At 43.0% G+C, this 16,752-nt stretch overlaps 1 protein-coding gene and 1 long non-coding RNA gene across 4 annotated transcripts in view; one reads left to right on the top strand and one right to left on the bottom strand.

Annotated features, from left to right (window-relative positions):
* The window catches only part of SLC35F4 (solute carrier family 35 member F4), a 238,667-nt gene that overhangs the window by 216,368 nt on the left and 5,547 nt on the right, over positions 1–16,752 (top strand). For both annotated transcript variants that reach the window (XM_034642830.1, XM_034642831.1), the window contains 3 exons: positions 4,620–4,839; positions 13,888–14,013; positions 15,912–16,104. In XM_034642830.1, the coding sequence (XP_034498721.1) occupies positions 4,620–4,839; positions 13,888–14,013; positions 15,912–16,104 (539 nt within the window). The remainder of the gene's footprint in view (positions 1–4,619; positions 4,840–13,887; positions 14,014–15,911; positions 16,105–16,752) is intronic.
* On the bottom strand, positions 3,934–7,872 carry LOC117796040. 2 transcript variants are annotated; one of them, XR_004620369.1, is made up of 3 exons: positions 7,734–7,872; positions 4,717–4,812; positions 3,934–4,092 (listed from the first exon to the last, which is right to left on the bottom strand). It is a non-coding gene; the product is annotated as an uncharacterized LOC117796040 (long non-coding RNA). The 2 variants fall into 2 exon arrangements; XR_004620370.1 differs by having other exon boundaries at positions 4,717–4,948; positions 7,734–7,867.

Genomic DNA, 16,752 nt, shown 5'->3' with positions numbered 1-16,752 from the left:
TCATGACCCGAGACCATGACCTGAGCCGAAACCAAGAGTCGATGCTCCACCAACTGGGCCACCCAGGTGGCCCAGCCCTGAGGTCTAGAAGACGCTGTTCTTTGCTGGCTAGGAGCACATGGGGCCTTCACTGTTGGTTCACCAGCTATGAACTTGGTAGTGCCATGGTTCTAGCAATTGCTCTGTGCTAAACTTGGCTTCTGCAGCCCCATCTTGGAGCGCTTGGGAGCAGTACCAGTCCGGCACAGCACTCAAGGAATAACTTCCAGGACAGTCACTCTAATCATGGAGACAAAACAGTAGTCAAAACCTCAGTGGATGGGGCACCGGGTGGCTTGGTCATTAAGCGTCTGCCTTCAGCTCAGGGCACGATCCCAGGGTCCTGGGATCGAGCCCCACATCGGGTTTCTCCGTTGGGAGCCTGCTTCTTCCTCTCCCACTCCCCCTGCTTGTGTTCCCTCTCTCGCTGGCTGTCTCTTTAAAAGAAAAAAGAAAAGAAAAAAAACCCTCAGTGGATGGCAGTGGGAGAGGGACAGTTCTCTACACCAGCCCATTGTTCCTTGGCAGAATGACAAGAAACTCATCTCGCAGAAGCCAAAATCACCTTTCTTTCTTGCCCCTGTACTTCATGAAAAGATGTGCGTTATCAGACTGTCCTTAAAAACTTAACAAACTGCAAAGGGTGTATCTTCAACTTCCATTTTCTATCACCAGCTTGGAAGCACCTGAGAATATTAAAGTCCCGCTGTGAGCTGATTTTCCCCAGTGTCCATGATTATTCAATTAAAATTAAACAAAACCTATATAAAAGTAATTAATATTTTCTGGTTTGGAGGAAAGAAATAAACCTTACACCTGTTTGTGATTGCTAAGGATACTTTGTATTTGATTCCCATCAAAATAGACATGATGTCGGGGCATAGGGTCTTTTTTAATAACAATATTTCATAAGTGACTATAGGGGACATGATTATCAGACTGAATTCTCCCTGTTTGAACATAGTTTATCCAGTATGTATGTTCTACCCCAGTGCTCCTATGGTCGAGACACAGATGCTGATAAAAACAAGAGTTTAGTATGGGGTGTAATACCTCAGAACACCTCAAAGCAAGCCAACTTGGTTTTATTTAAGGTAACACATTTACAAGAGGCTGCTGCCGACAGAAACGTTGTTTTGGGAATCAGCTTCGTCTCCACCACATCTCTCATGTCTGACTAGCTCCAAATTCAGCAAAACCTGTGGTTTGACAAGACTCGTCCACTTGTTAGTGCACGCAGGGTGAGGTTGACCGTTTCTGAAACCAAATCAAAGAGCTGTTATTGTCAAGCAGAAAACATTGTCTTTGAAGGGAACACTCTCCAGAGGCCTCCTCCATAGGCGAGGTAAACATTGCCAGAAAATTCTGAGATCCTTGATCTTGTTTTCTTTGTAGACTCATTAACACCCTCTGCCAAGAAGGCACTTCCCGGAGCTCTCATGGCAGAACAAGGGGAAAATAGAGTTAGTGTATGAGAGTGGAAACAGAATTTGTCCCATAGCATTAGACCTCCTGACTATTTTCCTGACGTCTTTTCCTTTGAATGGTATGAAAGGATTTTCAGTTTTTTTCGTATCACTAACATCAAAAGAATTTTCAATAACGTATCACATCTAGATCGTAGGGATTGTTCCTTTGGAAATTGTTTCTGATATTACAATCAAGAGCATTTAATTGCATCACAGGAATTTGAAATTTAATTAAAAAAATTATAAACCGTAGTTTTAATAAGCATGTTTTCTTAAGGAAAAAAATCTCTAGAAAGCATGAAACTAGAGCCAAAGATATACTCATCTATGCCAGGCACCTATGACATGTGCGTACGATGTCAGCTGACACGTAGAAGGCGTCAGTAACTAGCAGGTGCTGTAGCAGTGTTGAGCATGATTCAAGATTTATGTATTTTATTTTAGAGAGCGAGAGCCTGTGAGTTGGGGGAGGGGCAAAGAGAGAGACGGGGAGAGGGAGAGAATCTCAAGCAGACACCCAGCTGAGTGTGGAGCCTGATACGGGGCTCAATCCCATGATCCTGAGATCAGGACCTGAGCTGAAATCAAAGGTCAGATGCTTAAATGATGGAGCCACCCAGGCGCCCCAGTGTTGAGCATAATTAATTTATTAGGGTCCCCCAGCTTCTAAATAAGCTTCAGTCCAAGTTTTGCCACCTGTCTATGCCTCTTGCCTAGAAATTCTGATCTCATCATCCCAAGGAGAGACCCCTTGTTCCTCGCTTATCTATAGAAATCCTTTCTTTTCCTGAATTGTCACATTTCTGTGTGCTTAATACTTAAATAGCATAAGGTCCTACACTGGTGACCTGGCGTTTGAATGGAGAACATTTTGAAGTCCTGCTATAGCAGTGACAAATGGGGAGCAGGCTGGCAGGAAGAGAAGGAAAAAGAGGGAAACAGTAAGGAAGCCAACACCAGGGGGACAGGTGGGGCCAGGTGAAAAGAACAGTCCCTGCCCCCCTGGGGGAGGGGGCTCTCCCTGTCACCGTGCCTCCCCGCGGGGTGAGAACGTGTGCTCTCCTGCATTCGAAGTCTTTGCTTGAGAGCATTCAACCCAGCACGACGGTGAGCTCTGGGAAGGAAGAACCGTCACCAGCCAGGGTCAGCGATGTGAAAAGAAACCCTTTCCTCAGAAATGTGTTTGTTGTGGTTCATCGTCACTGTGTATTTCAAAAGCCACTCGGTCCTTGCAGGTGTCAGGATGAGCCCACGACTCTCAGCTCCAGCTGTCCCTGGCAGACTTTCTCACGGAGCAGATCCCTTTGTGAGAATGGACAGAAGGGGTGTCCTGTGCCACCTGCCACTTGGTCTTGCACGTGGCTCTGATTCAGCATCTGTCTGTGGCCACGGGGCTTGAGAGATGCCCTCCCTTTCCCTGGGTGTGAGCAGGGGCCATTTCTGTTTACGAGAGACTTTGTTTTTAGGTTATTTCACCCTTCCTTGAAGTTTTGTCTCTTTTCAGTTAAAATTTTCCTTCGGGACATCACACACTTATTTCACAAAAATCCTTCTGTTGTAGTCGTCTCCCACATAAGAAGGAAAACGATCACACAGGTTGCTGTGTGTACCGTATGTATTTTTAACCCTCCGGGTTTCGCTGGCCTACAATTCCCAGCATTCCCAGCTGCTTGCGAGCAGGGTTTACCATGAGCCTTGATACTGAAGGCCATACTCCCGTTCTTAGAGCCTCGCCACTTTGTCACTCCCTCCCTCCGTGTGGCCCTCCTATGGGGGAAGTCACTTCATACGTGTGAAGCAGACATTGGCTAGTGAAGACTTTGGTTTGCAATACTTTGAGGCACAATTGTTTCTCGTCAGAAAAAGCTGGAAGAGAAACCAGAGCGAGTACTAACTAGAACCGTGTAGATGTCATCAAAATCATGCAAACATTAGTAACTTGTTGCTTTGAACCAGATATTTCTACTACTCTTGAAAATACACTGCCTGGCACGTGATAGTTACCCAGCAAATGCTTGGATGTTCATGAACAACTGAGCGGAAAAAAGAAAGCTGAGTGATCCCAATGGCGAGCCTGTTTCCAGTCCATAGTCAGACAAGCACTGTTATCCTATCACATCGTTATTGCCTGTCTATACTGCTAGTTTGAACATTTTGATTAAATGGCCCCTTGGGTTAAATAATCAATTTAGTCAGAAATCAAAGCAAACATTTAACTGAAGTGATTATTTTCACACAACGAATTCAGATAATTCCTCCAAAACAGCCAAATGTGTGTATATAAATAAAACCTGAGTTTGATTTTTTTAATGATTTTTTATTATATTATGTTAGTCACCATACAGTACATCCCCAGTTTCCGATGTAAAGCTCGACGATTCTTTAGTTGCGTATAACACCCAGTGCACCATGCAATACATGCCCTCCTTACTACCCATCACCAGTCTATCCCATTCCCCCACCCCCTCCCCTCTGAAGCCCTCAGTTTGTTTCTCAGAGTCCATAGTTTGATTTTTTATTTACTTATTTTACCAGTTTGGGGTCACCACGGAAGCTTTCTTCATTTTTTTCTGTCTTGAAAATGCTAGAGGAAAAACAAATTAGTCAACTGGGGGGATACATTAGAAAGAGGCCTTGTCCCCTAGGAAAAATAAAACCCTACGCCTTGTGGCCTCCCAGGGTATGTGAGACAGCACGTCATCTCTACCTGTTCACACGGGCACAGCCCTGTTGGTCCTGTGTATTCGCCCCTTGGGAAAGAGTCTTCTCTCTCGTCTAATAGCTGGTAATCCCAGAAACTCCTCATTTCTGTATTTCTCCAGGCTTCTCTGAGAATGTTCAGCAGCAGCAGACTGGCTGCCCCAGCCATCCCGAGAGAATATCTAGGTAGGAAAGGGCCTAGCTCTGTGCCTGGGGAGTCGTGGGCTCTTGTCCATGGAACCCTTTGCCCCCATTGTGGCTGTAGGTGGGAGCCCTGGGTTCAGTAAGTTCCACAGATGAACAATGGGTGTTGCGTGTTTGTGTTCTTGTCAGAAAATGGCTGTCAAGAGTTAGACAACCCAAAATGTGTCGCAGTTAGTACCCGACAACTAACCTCTTTTTCTTTCCTAGGGAATGCAGCCGGATTTTTGGTGAAGACGGCCTGACATTGAAGCTCTTTCTTAAAAGAACTGCTCCCTTTTCTATTCTATGGACTTTGACTAATTACCTGTATTTACTGGCTTTAAGGAAGCTGACAGCCACGGATGTCTCTGCTCTGTTCTGTTGTAACAAAGCCTTTGTCTTCTTGCTGTCGTGGATCGTGCTGAAAGACAGGTTCATGGGAGTGAGGGTAATGGCACACTTGATTCGATGCGTGAGGCCACCTGTAATCGTAAATCCTTGGCATCGGGAGAGCTCCTCTGTTTCATGGAATTTCTGTCAAACTTTCCCCATTGGTTCTGAGTACAAAGTGGAATTTGAAGATGCATTAGGACACCCAGGCAATTAAAATATCATGAAAGGATAAAGAGATGGTCTCCCTTGGGCAGTCAGCTGATTTCAACAGGAGGCACGAAAACAGGGAAAATAAGTTCTTTTTTTAGAATTAATGGTGTGATCAACTCCTTCTGTCCTCAGGAAAGAAGGGTCTGAGAAAATTAGCTACAGTAAAGAACCATATGGTTTTTTTTTTTCAATCAACATATGTTGGGACAACTCCCTCATGCTTTCCCTCCCCCCAACCCCAAGATGGATTTAATTAACATTGGTGTAAGTAGATAAGGTTACCAAACAGTAATTAAAGTCACTGGTAATGGCACAATGCTGTTAAAAGTGGCTATGTATCTAGTGTGACTAATCTAGAAATGGAACGAAAAGCAACAATTTGTACTTTGGGGTACAAATCCTTAATTGAACTGTATTAAACTTCCACCAGCCACTTCAGTTCTGAGTTTATTCCTTTCAGAAGTAATATGGATTTGAAAAAAAAAATATTTTGTATGCTTGCTCTAGGTTAGATTGATTGAAAGCCATGCAGACTTAAGGAGCCAGATCTCATTCATGTAATCAGGCATGCCACCATGATGAAAATATTGAGAAAATAATTCTTTAGAAAGAGGTACAAATGAAAAGCCTTTTCCCAGAAGAAAACCTCACACACTGATTATTCTCTGAAAGAGATGTCCAAGCCTGGATTTGAAGCCTATCTTTCTATGAAAATATTGTTCTTGTTGCAATGATTTCAGGGTCCCTGGCCCCCTAAATGTTGAAATTAATACGATAGAGAGAGTTGATGATAGTCATTAACCCTTAAAACTTTTTTCAATAGCAAATTCTGATTCTATCTCGGGAGACGCTGCTCAAAAATTCGGAACTGAAGCTTGACACGGACAAGAAGTAGAAAGCTATGCTGGAAGCAAGATGAGAAACTCCGAGCCAGCCCATGATCCATAGAATATACCCAGATGTGGCACCGCGTTCTCCACCAGCTAACTTAGATTTGCCGTCCAAAGGGCTTAACACTCTGTTTTTATACGTGGAACGCTGGTGCTGGCTGTTTACCATCAGGTACCCTGACAAGTCCTCGAGAACAGGGACCGTCCCTACGTTGCTCACTACTCCATCCGGGATTAGCTACGTAATTTGTGGGGCCCAATGCAAAAGGAAAATACAGGGACCACTCTTTTTTTTTTTAATTTTTAAAGCAGCTTTATTTTTCCCCCCAAGTTTTTATTTAAATTCAAGTTAGTCAGAAACTAATAATGTATTATATGTTGGCAAATTGAATTTAAATTTAAAAATAAATAAATTCAAGTTAGTTAACATATGGTGTAGTACTGGTTTTAGGAGTAGAATTCAGTGATTCATCATTACATATAACACCCAGTGCTCATCCCAACAAGTGCCCTCCTTAATGCCCAACACATTTAACCCATCCCCCTTCACCTCCACTTCGGCCACCCTTCATTTGTTCTCTATAGTTAAGAGCCTCTTATGGTTTGCCTCCTTCTCTTTTTTTATCTTATTTTATTTCTCCTTCCCTTCCCCTATGTTGATCTGTTTTGTTTCTTAAATAACACAGGGACCACTCAAGGCGGCAACAGCAGAGCATGAAACTAAGGGCAAGGCCCTTCTAATCATGGGAGCCCGTGCATCTGCAAAGGCCATAAGCCCATGTAACCAGCTCTGCCTCTGTCTCTAGCACCTAGAATAATGCAGGGGACAAAATAGGACTCAGTAGATATTTGAGGATATAGTAAATAAATTCATGCTTAGGAGATCTTTCTCTTTTCTATCTTCCAGCACCATGGATTACCCATGAGAATTTGGAGGGCTTTGTCAGAAGAGAAGGAAAAAGAGGAGATTTAGGGGCTTTTCTGCCCTTTCAATGGCATCTGAATACCGAAAGGGAATCAATACCTTCACTATTAGATTTATCAGTGAGAAGATCAGTTGTATTAGAGTGAATGAATGCATTTAACCAGGGAACTTACTGATGCAAGATGTTCAATGTTTATTTGGGATTTAAAAAAAAAAAAACCAAACTCAGCTGTGTAACTTCTATTTAAATCACACATTTCGGAAATCTGCCAAGAAGCCACAGACCATCACCATTCGAAAATTGGCATCTATAGTGGGTTGAATGGTCCCCAATAAGGTGTCCACATCCTCATTCCCAGACCCTATGAATGTGACCTTATGTGGAAGAATGGTCTTTGCAGACATAATTAACATAAGGCTCATGCGAAGGGGAGAGCATCCTGGATTATTTAGGTGGCCCTAATTCCTATAACAGATATCCTTATAAGAGACACACAGGAGAGACACACAGAAGAGGAGAAGGCAATGTGACCACAGAGACAGAGATTGGAGTGACATGACCAGGAAAGCCGGGGCGGCCCCCAGAACCTGGAAGAGTCAAGGTATTATTCTCTCCCAGAGCTGCCATCAGGAGCATGGCTCTTCTGGCTTTGAACTTCTGGTCTCCAGAACTGTGAGAGAATAAATTTCTATTGTTTCCAGTTACTGTTTGTGGTAATTCATGACAGCAGCCTCAGGAAACCACTACAGCGTCCATAAGTAGTAAGACCCGGTAGAAAAAAAAAAAACCCAAAACGTTATGTAGCCAATGAGTTGTATATACTTGTTAATAAGTACATATATAAATTAAGATGTCATAGATGGCAAAATGGTAAACACGAACATCAAGCATGGTAGAAGTCAGGTAGTTTTCTTTTTACATACCAGGAAATGCTGCGATCCTTGCTGGGAAACACGAGGAAGTGTTTAATGCCATGTTCCAGAAAAATGTCAAGGTGTCATTTTGAAGATGCCCGTAGTCAGGCCATGGGGTATGAAAAGAACCAAAACATCTTCAGCATTTTGCCTTTTGACAGTCTCAGCAATTCTATTTTTCTGGAGACATATCGAGAACATGTATAATTGGGTCATTTGAGAAATTACAGGAGAGCAAACAGAACACTGACGATGTAAACGCCGTTTCCCTTGCCTACATCCGGACGGGGTGACGCCCAGCCTGGGCGGGCCGCCCCACTTGGATGACTCTTCTTTTTTTTTTTTTTTTTAATAGTTAAAGCGCTGCTTCTGGTCATCAGATTACAATTTGTATTTTTGACTCACTCTAAGGCTTCAGTAGTTTACAGATAGATTGGTTTTGGATTGTACTCCTCATTTGTTAGACCCGAAGAATGCTCACATGTAAGATGATCACATTTCCTACTTCTATTTTTCACATCCAAATGACACCCTACACAGAATGAGGATGCTTTCGGTTATAAAATCGGTAACTGCGTTTCTCGGGAGCACCAGTCGGCCGGAAGTAGCAGTGCTCACGGAAAAATGAATTCTGCTTTATGAATAACTTGTTAATATTTTGTTTCCTTAGAATATTGATTGCATTACGGATGGAAAGGTAATTTGCTGTACATTTAGTCTTCTATCCAATCATTCCAGCCAATTCACTGGTCAACATTGGTGGGTGAAAAACTTTCATGAGTAGTTGCGGACAACCAATATGTGGTCATCCCATGGAAATCAGTAAACTTTTTTAAAAGACCTTTTTTTTAAATTGCACAAGTGTTGGTGAGAATTCAGCTCTTGCACCTTTGAAGAAGGGGGTTTTCCCATCTTCAAGATCCTGTCTTGTTTAGCTAGAGTTCTTAAATTCATGAAAAGCAGAGAAACCACTTTAATAAAAAAAAAAAAAAAAAAAAGGTTCTCCTCAAAGAAAATGAGCCACTGGCTGGGGTTTTCTTCTCTGTTGCTGGTATTGATTGCACTCCCTCTGAAAAGTAAATGTCAGACTAGGAAATCGAAACTCTTCTTTCAGATCTCGTCCATCCCTTAATTTTTTATATTGTTAATTGAAAATTGTCTTTCATTTTTAAATTTCCTTGAACGGAGGAAGAAAATTGGTGGTTGGTGAAAGTTTCAGCAGACCCCAAACTTCCTTATCAGATTTAGGAAATGAATCTGTGTCTCTTTGACTTGACACCCACATATTTTTCTAGCTGTAATTGGGTCCCTATGCAGTTAACTTTCCAAACCGTAGCTCTTTCGGACACTTTTCAAGATCCACCATGGACCGACTGGAGTATGTCAGTTAAACAGAATCTTTCACTGCTTAACCTGCACTTCTCTGAATTGAAATTGGGCTCCAGAGTGCCCTAAATCAGGACACTGGAGCTGAGTTGTTACTGATTTGTGCCAATATTATGTATTTAGAGAAGAGTTGAGATAACCTTTTGTTTCCATCTTGCCTTTGGTTGACATTTATGCCATGACCGTGCATTCGTGGGCAGTGCAGAATCCTCTATCCAGAACCTTCATGCTTCCTGGAGGAGGCAGCACAGGATGGGTAGTGGGACCCATCCTTTTCATCCCCCTCTTGGCAGGAGAAAAATTTGTGAATACAGGGAGGAGAAAGCTGAAGTGGAATGCTCTCCAGTTTTACACCCACAAGGAATCCATAACCCCTTAACGAGATGCCATCAGTAGATCTGCTCTATCCTCCATGCACACCCGTTAGTCCTTCCATCTGGCAGTTCTCTCCCTTTCCCATCCTGGTCTCCCTTGGAGATCATTTGCAGATGGATTTTATTCGTATAAAAATAGATGTGTGTTGGGGGTGGGAATCTTGGTTTGGGGCTCTGTACAACTTGGGTTTGACCAGTCCCCAGGTGCCCTCTGTCCACACAGACACACACACACACACACAATCTGTACAGCTATACACTGCCCACCTCTTTCATTTCTCACACTTCAACTCTTGTCCAATTTCACTGGATCTGAGTAAAACAGATGGTTCACCTTCATGGAACCTTAAATGGAGCATGTGGGCAACTTAAGGATTCTGCGTAGCCTTGGTTTTCCTTGAAAATGGACTCAATTTAAATAAGAGAACAAGGATGACCATCAGTGCAGTCTCACCGGCAAGCATGAGTGTGTATCCCACCGATAGCTGCGGACATTCAGTCTTGAGTTTGAATGCAGCCCTGCCAGCAGCATAGCTTTGAGGCTCTGCATTCTAGAGGCTGCTGCAGGCTTGGGATTCAGGGGTCCGTTGTGAGCCACGGAAGCTTCTCCATGCTCACCCAGATTTAGAAACACTGTTAAGCGCAAGGCAAATAAGGAAAGTTATTTCAGCTGCAATTAGAGAAGCCATTAAAGGTTCACCTCAATACCCTGAACCCTAGAAGAGCTGGTATTATTACACAAATAATAATTCTGGACGCCATTTTGTCAATGGGGGAAACAGTAAATATAATGAGGCTGGTGAACCCTCACAGAGATCAAGAACCCTTGTGGTTTGGAAGGCCTGAGACAAAAAAAAGAAAAGAAATGATGTTACAAGGAAAAAAAAAAAAAAAGAAACAGCCAAAAGCCAGATGTTTCTCTAGCTTTTATGTGTACAGATGAATTCTTTGAGAGGTGACAGAAGCCTAGCTTTCATGCAGGGTCACATGTGGTAAATAGCACAGTGAGGTTGTCCAGTGTTGACCTCTAAAGTCATCTTTGGGCTTTAGGATCACACTCAGCCAGCTCGTGGTCTCCCTCTGGTTAGCCCTGAAAGTTGACAGGAGACTCTCACAGGGGCCTGAACCTGCAGAAGAAGGTAGCTGGCTGAGGAGGAAATGCCCCTTAAGAGGTGTGCTGGGCAAACGGGCTAACTAAATCCTCTTCCTCGGGGTACTCCCCCAAGGTGGGCACACCGTGACATGAGAGGCCGAGAGGGTTCCGGAATTAAAGATGAGGCATTGGCAGTGTTGTGGTCATTACAGTCACGAACACGCTCACCCGAACCAGATTCAGGAAATGGTAGCAGCGAGTCTTCTGTCTTATTTAGACACCCTGGTTGGTTATAAGGCTGAAACTGGAGTAGGTTGTGAGGGGAGCCACATTTTTCTGGAGCCAGACAGGGGACACCATGATATGGTGTCTTTTCAGCAGAAGCATCCCTCATGTGGACGCTAATGTGCTCAAAGGCATTTTGGGGGTTGTCCCCATGTAGATTTGCACATAGGAGCACTTCTGACCCAGGATTTAAGGCACGGGCTTCCCGCAGGCACATGTCCAGTGTCCTGAGTCCAAGAAGAGTCATTTTGTGTCTTTTGTTCAAAAGAACAGACTATGAATCCTTGCTTGATAACTGATTAATTCTGAAAATGCCTGTGACTCAGCTCTGCGCTTACACTATTTCTTCTCTGGAAATTTGAAAAGTATTCGCTCCACAGTGAACGCAGGGTGCCAAACAGAGTCACTCTGGGGTCATCCGAGTGACCACTCCACCGAGCCTCCCCCCTCCACATGTCCCTGCATTTCCTAGACTAGCTGAGCGCTCCTCCCTGAATTCCAGCTGTGTAGGTAAGAAACACATTGAACATTTCTTAAAACATAGCCATAGAAAATTTGTTCTGTTAGATAGTTGTGAAATTTAAATCAAAAATGTGGAAAATAATTTATCTTTTCCTCCCAGGAAACCTATATAACCTATAAATTACTGTTCATACCATAGAGAAGAATTTTTGCTAACATCTCAAATATTCAGATTTTCATGCTTTTAGAACTTAACTAACCGCATTGTCTGGCCCCCCGACGTGAAAAATGCTCCTCTCAATGACGGGCAATTGAAAGAGACACTGGTGTAATTGATATGTCAACTTAAGTGGTCCGGCAAATATTTCCACAAGCACTGGAATATAAAATGTGATGGAGATCTTTGAAAGGCGCATCACAGTTATAATTTTGAATTGCTATAAAATTTATAATCTTTGTCCATACCCAATTCCTATCTTGGGAAAATTTTATAATAGACATATTGTGCATATATATTTTTACTAAAGGCTGACTCAGAAAAGGAAGTGCTTCTAACTGAAGCCTTATCCTGGGGGGAATAGTATTAAATGTTTGTCGCTTTCCAGAGAGTGTTCCTATTTTTTGCTTTTTTTTTTAAATAGGCTGTTTTCATAGTTCCCTAAACCCAGAATTCTGTATTAACACACAACTGCCAGAACCCAGATATTCGTGTTATAGAATAATTTTAATAATTTTAAATATGAAACAGTACATCATGTCAGAGTTCATTATGAGTAATACTGTATTCTAAGAACCCTGTCTTGATCTGAACAAGAAAACGTAACTGATGCTTGGCTGAAAGAAAACAAATATTGATTCAAACTTATTGTCCTCCAAGCTCAGTCTTATGAGGGAAATCTACTTGTGCACCTGAACACTTGGACCCGTGAACATGATTTAAACACAAAAACAAATCAGAAAATGCCAGTGTCTAACGTGCCTTTTCATTTCTCTGAAATCAGACTGCCCAAAGGATCGTTGCAAGTCCTGGGCTGAACTGTAAATCCCCAAATCAAAGAAAATGATAGCCCTCACAGACTTTCCAGGTCGAGATAACCCCCTCCCCATGTTTATTTATGAGTCTATTACTTCTTGTTTGGGAAATTTCCTTGACACCTCATGGTGTGTGTATTAGATTCTATTCCCTCTAGTGAGAGGCAAAGCCTAACTAGAACACATGCCTGGGAGCTTTAGAGAACATGATATTCACTCAGCAAGAGAAACGCCTCCCATCAAGCAGCCTCCCGGAAAAACGCTTTATGAAGACGGTTTTTCACTGCTGACATGTCAGCGTCTGTTCTCAAGGACTCCTGCTGTTTTTCATAAAAGATGCCTTAGCATGGAGCTAGGTCGGAAACCGACAGCGCACTTGCTTTGCGTGGTCATTAACAAAAGAATTGCCTTTTAAATTGCATCTAAATTACACGTGTCATCGCTCTCAGACTCCGCACTGGCCTGGAGCGAGTCTACAGTCACATGTCGAAGAGCTACATTTTGTTGTAATAAATAATTCACTAATAATATCCGGAGGGGCCAAAAAAAGTCACACATGCGGAAAAGCCATCTCGCAGGAATTGATTGACTTGGGAATACTCAGAACTGAACCTTAACAAAATTAACCTCCAGGTGCCTATACATTGCCCGCAAAGCTGCGTGTTGGTTTAAAAGTCAGCGAGACTGTTTTGCAGGGAAATGACATATTGTTCCCTGTTTCAGGGCCGTCATTGTACTGTTTACTATAGTTCTGAAATGTTTTTCCAGTAGAATCGGGTCAAGATAATTTCAGAAACAGATGCAAATCAGCGTTTCACTAAGGGAGTGAAGCCCTGTTTTGAATAGATCAGGATCATATCAATTTATAGTAAACCATTATGATTTTAATCAAATTATGAATATTTCACTTTATGCAGTTAATGCTCTAGAATAATGGGATAAAAGTATCTTTATGTGGTTAATGTGCACATAAACCAAAGGAAGAACTAGCCATGTGCCACTGCGAACTCAGCTCCCTCCTTATAAATCAGTAGGAGATATGATACACTTTCCTTTTTTACCCTTGGCCTAAATTTTGCCTCTTAGCTGTACCAATGTTACGTCTCCCTAATCAAGTCCTGGTTATGTGTCAGTCTTTAAAATCATGCACTGATCCGAGGAGCTGATGGAAATGTATGCTGAATTGTTCGAAGAAAGAGAATACAGTATAGATGAAAATGTTCTGGAGTGATTTCCTATTAAATGCATTTCACCAACATGGATATTAATCTCTAAGAAGTTGAGCTAAAAGATTAAACTGCAATTACTAGCCCTTAATTAGAACGTGAGCAGCTTTTATATTCTCTGTCTGAATGTCTCACGAGCATACTGATTTCTTGTTAATACTGACCCTTCCTACATGGAAACGGCGATGTACAAGAGGTAATTGGGTTTGAGGAAGCATTTAGCAACTCTCAGGAAGTCTTCAATTGCTTGCCCTGAGATAGGAAAGCATCAATTTTTTTCAATTTCTTTGCGTTCTATTCGACAGATAGTTGCCGCAATCATGGCCATTACCGGCATCGTCATGATGGCATATGCGGATAATTTCCACACGGATTCGATCATAGGAGTGGCATTTGCGGTGGGCTCAGCCTCTACGTCCGCATTATATAAGGTATGTTGTGCCTTGTTTTATGTCGTCAGCTGTCATTCATACCTCAGACTCAAGTAATAAAGGAAGGCAGGACAAAGAAGTTCTTGGCTAGAGAAAAAAAAAAAAGATGGTTCAAATAAGACTAAGTACTGTTTACTGGGTACTTGCAACATGCTGGGCACTTGCCAGAAATTTTCACCTGTGCTAACTCAACTTTCTGAGCCACAGGCACTTATCACCACTTTCCAGATGAAGAAACTGAGGTTTAAAAGATTCAGTAACTTGCCCAAGGGCGGAGAGCCAGGAAGCGATAGAAAGATTTAAATTCCCACTGGCCACCTCCAAAGCCCATGCCCCACACCTCTGCCCCTCCACAATCATCAACCGTTGGAGCAGGGGCCAAGAAAGACCCCTCCTCTCTTTAAGTTTCTTTACGTTAATTACCTATAGTCATTATTTTATCTCCAATGAGGTGTTTAAAATAACAAGCTGTCACTTGCGAGTTGACTGTTACGTATTCACCTCAAGCCCCAGGAACTCCTGTTATTAGTGAACGAAGGGCCTCCTTTCCTCTCGGATGGGCACTCTGGCCCTGCACTAAGTACTTGCCACTCAGTCTCCGCGGGAGCTGTCCGTCATCAGTGGAAAATCTATTCAGTCCTTGCCCCTGACTTCAGAAGCAAGGACTCAGAGAGCAGATCTAAAAGGTTATCCCCAAAGCTCCACTTTTCAGAGCCGGCTTTCGGGGCGCAGCTAAGGCACTGTTCCACTTTCACCTCTCTTGGTGTTTCAATGAGAAAATTCTCTGTGAAAAGCAGGAAACTGCCCTCTTCATCCCCCCTGGATGCCTGTTCTGATTATTCACCAACACTGCGGCTCCGAGGACACTGAGTCTATTTCCATATTGACATTTCCTGGCCCACTGATTCTGTGACAAGCTTGACAAGTTTTCACTCAATTGCCATTAGTGTCTAACTGGCCCCCAACTGAGACTCCACTGAGGTGTCTGATGGGACCAAAGAACAGCACAGGGTCAAGTTCTCTCGTTTAAGTCTCTCAAGAGAAAAAAATAGTAAGTTCAGTTGAAATTAAAAGCAACAGCTGGCATTGCTATGTAACGGGGATGGCTGTCTTACTGAGAGAATTCTCCTGACCGTGTTATAGATGTGTTCATTCTGGGAGCAATAACATTTGCAGACATGCCTAAAATCAAATGTGCACCATCGGAAAGATCTGATCCATTCTACGTTGGTCATGGATTAATATAGGAAGCAGAAGGGTTGTAAAGCCAAGAGGCATCGACTAGACACCTGGCTCCTCCTCAGCCCAACGTGGCTTTATGTTGGCCATTCACACCTCCTTGCTATCTTCCTCAGTACAAGGATTTATATCCAGAAAAACATTTTTTTAAATCTGGAGAATAAACACAATATTTGTGAAACTATGTCAAGCTCAGAGAGAAAAGTGCTTGTAAATCCAAGGTGTTATTATTACTTCTCCCAACAACATAATGATCGTCTGTCTAATTTAGTTTTGGGTATCTGTCAGAATACGGGTAAAATGAATCCCACACTTGAGGGGAAGAATTGATGACATCTCAACCCTAGATCGTCCTGAGTTTGTCTGCATTCTTAGTTATCATTCACCCTGTACCCATCCCCAATGGTAGTGTTCAACACAATGCCTTCAGCAGTTTCCAACTTCATAAGAAATTCATTTTATGGCATGTGCTGTTTCATATGAAGACTACAGGGCATTTTAATTCCTTATCTCAATGGCCTATTTAATGCCACGGAGATGGTGGGGTAAGAAGAAATAGAGAATAAACTCTGGGCTGGTCAGTTCACTGTGTAGAACTTGCCTTTCTGCTCTAACAAAGTCTCTAACTGTGTGGCTAAGGAGTTTCTTTCCCAATCCAGGTTTTGTTCAAGATGTTTCTTGGAAGTGCCAACTTTGGCGAAGCGGCACACTTTGTCTCCACGTTGGGTTTCTTCAATCTGATCTTCATCTCTTTCACCCCAGTCATCCTGTATTTCACCAAGGTGGAGCACTGGTCCTCATTTGCAGCTCTGCCATGGGGCTATCTCTGTGGGATGGCCGGGCTGTGGCTGGGTAAGTGGCCCTGGGTTTCACCTTCCATTCCCTATGTCACTTGACCTTTCCTTGGACAGATAAATGATCATAGTAGGGTTATTCCCTTGGGAACCTTTATCCTCTATTTCCCAAACTTACCTAAGGTTGGTTAATGGTTACAAAGTTCTTTGTAGGCGATTGCCTGATTAGATCAGAGATGTTCAACTGGTATACCTCCCATGGGTCAAGGTGTGAGCTGGAGGCCCAGGCCACTCTGATCACCACTGGTCTTCAAGCAGCCTTGTCCATTCTTCATGATGTACTGTATGATGTCACTGTGTTCCATGTGTAGCACGGTGCATCAGGCAGAGGGAGAGAGGAGATGGTGCATTCAAAGAACTCAAAGTGGATCAAAATGGCTGGAGCACCAAATGCAGGAGGAATAGGGACGAGGGAAGGAGATGACGTTCTGGAAAGAAACAGGTCATGAAGGGTCTGGAAACCCGTTCAGGGGAGTGGATTTAAAATCCACTTAAAAATCCTGAAGCAGAGATGACAGGCTCAAATCTGCATTTTAGTCAGCCCACTCTGGCTGTGTATGGAGAATGAATTTGCAAGCAAATTCTCAGCAAGCAAGAGAAGGCAGAACTGGACTTGGTCGCCCTGCTAAGTAAGGCTGTGCCTAGT

This window comes from Ailuropoda melanoleuca, chromosome 14 (assembly GCF_002007445.2).
Source record: "Ailuropoda melanoleuca isolate Jingjing chromosome 14, ASM200744v2, whole genome shotgun sequence".
In the NCBI taxonomy this organism is placed as follows: Eukaryota; Metazoa; Chordata; class Mammalia; order Carnivora; family Ursidae; genus Ailuropoda; species Ailuropoda melanoleuca.
Note: the sequence above shows the minus strand (reverse complement) of the source record. Positions and strands in the feature narration are given on the sequence as shown.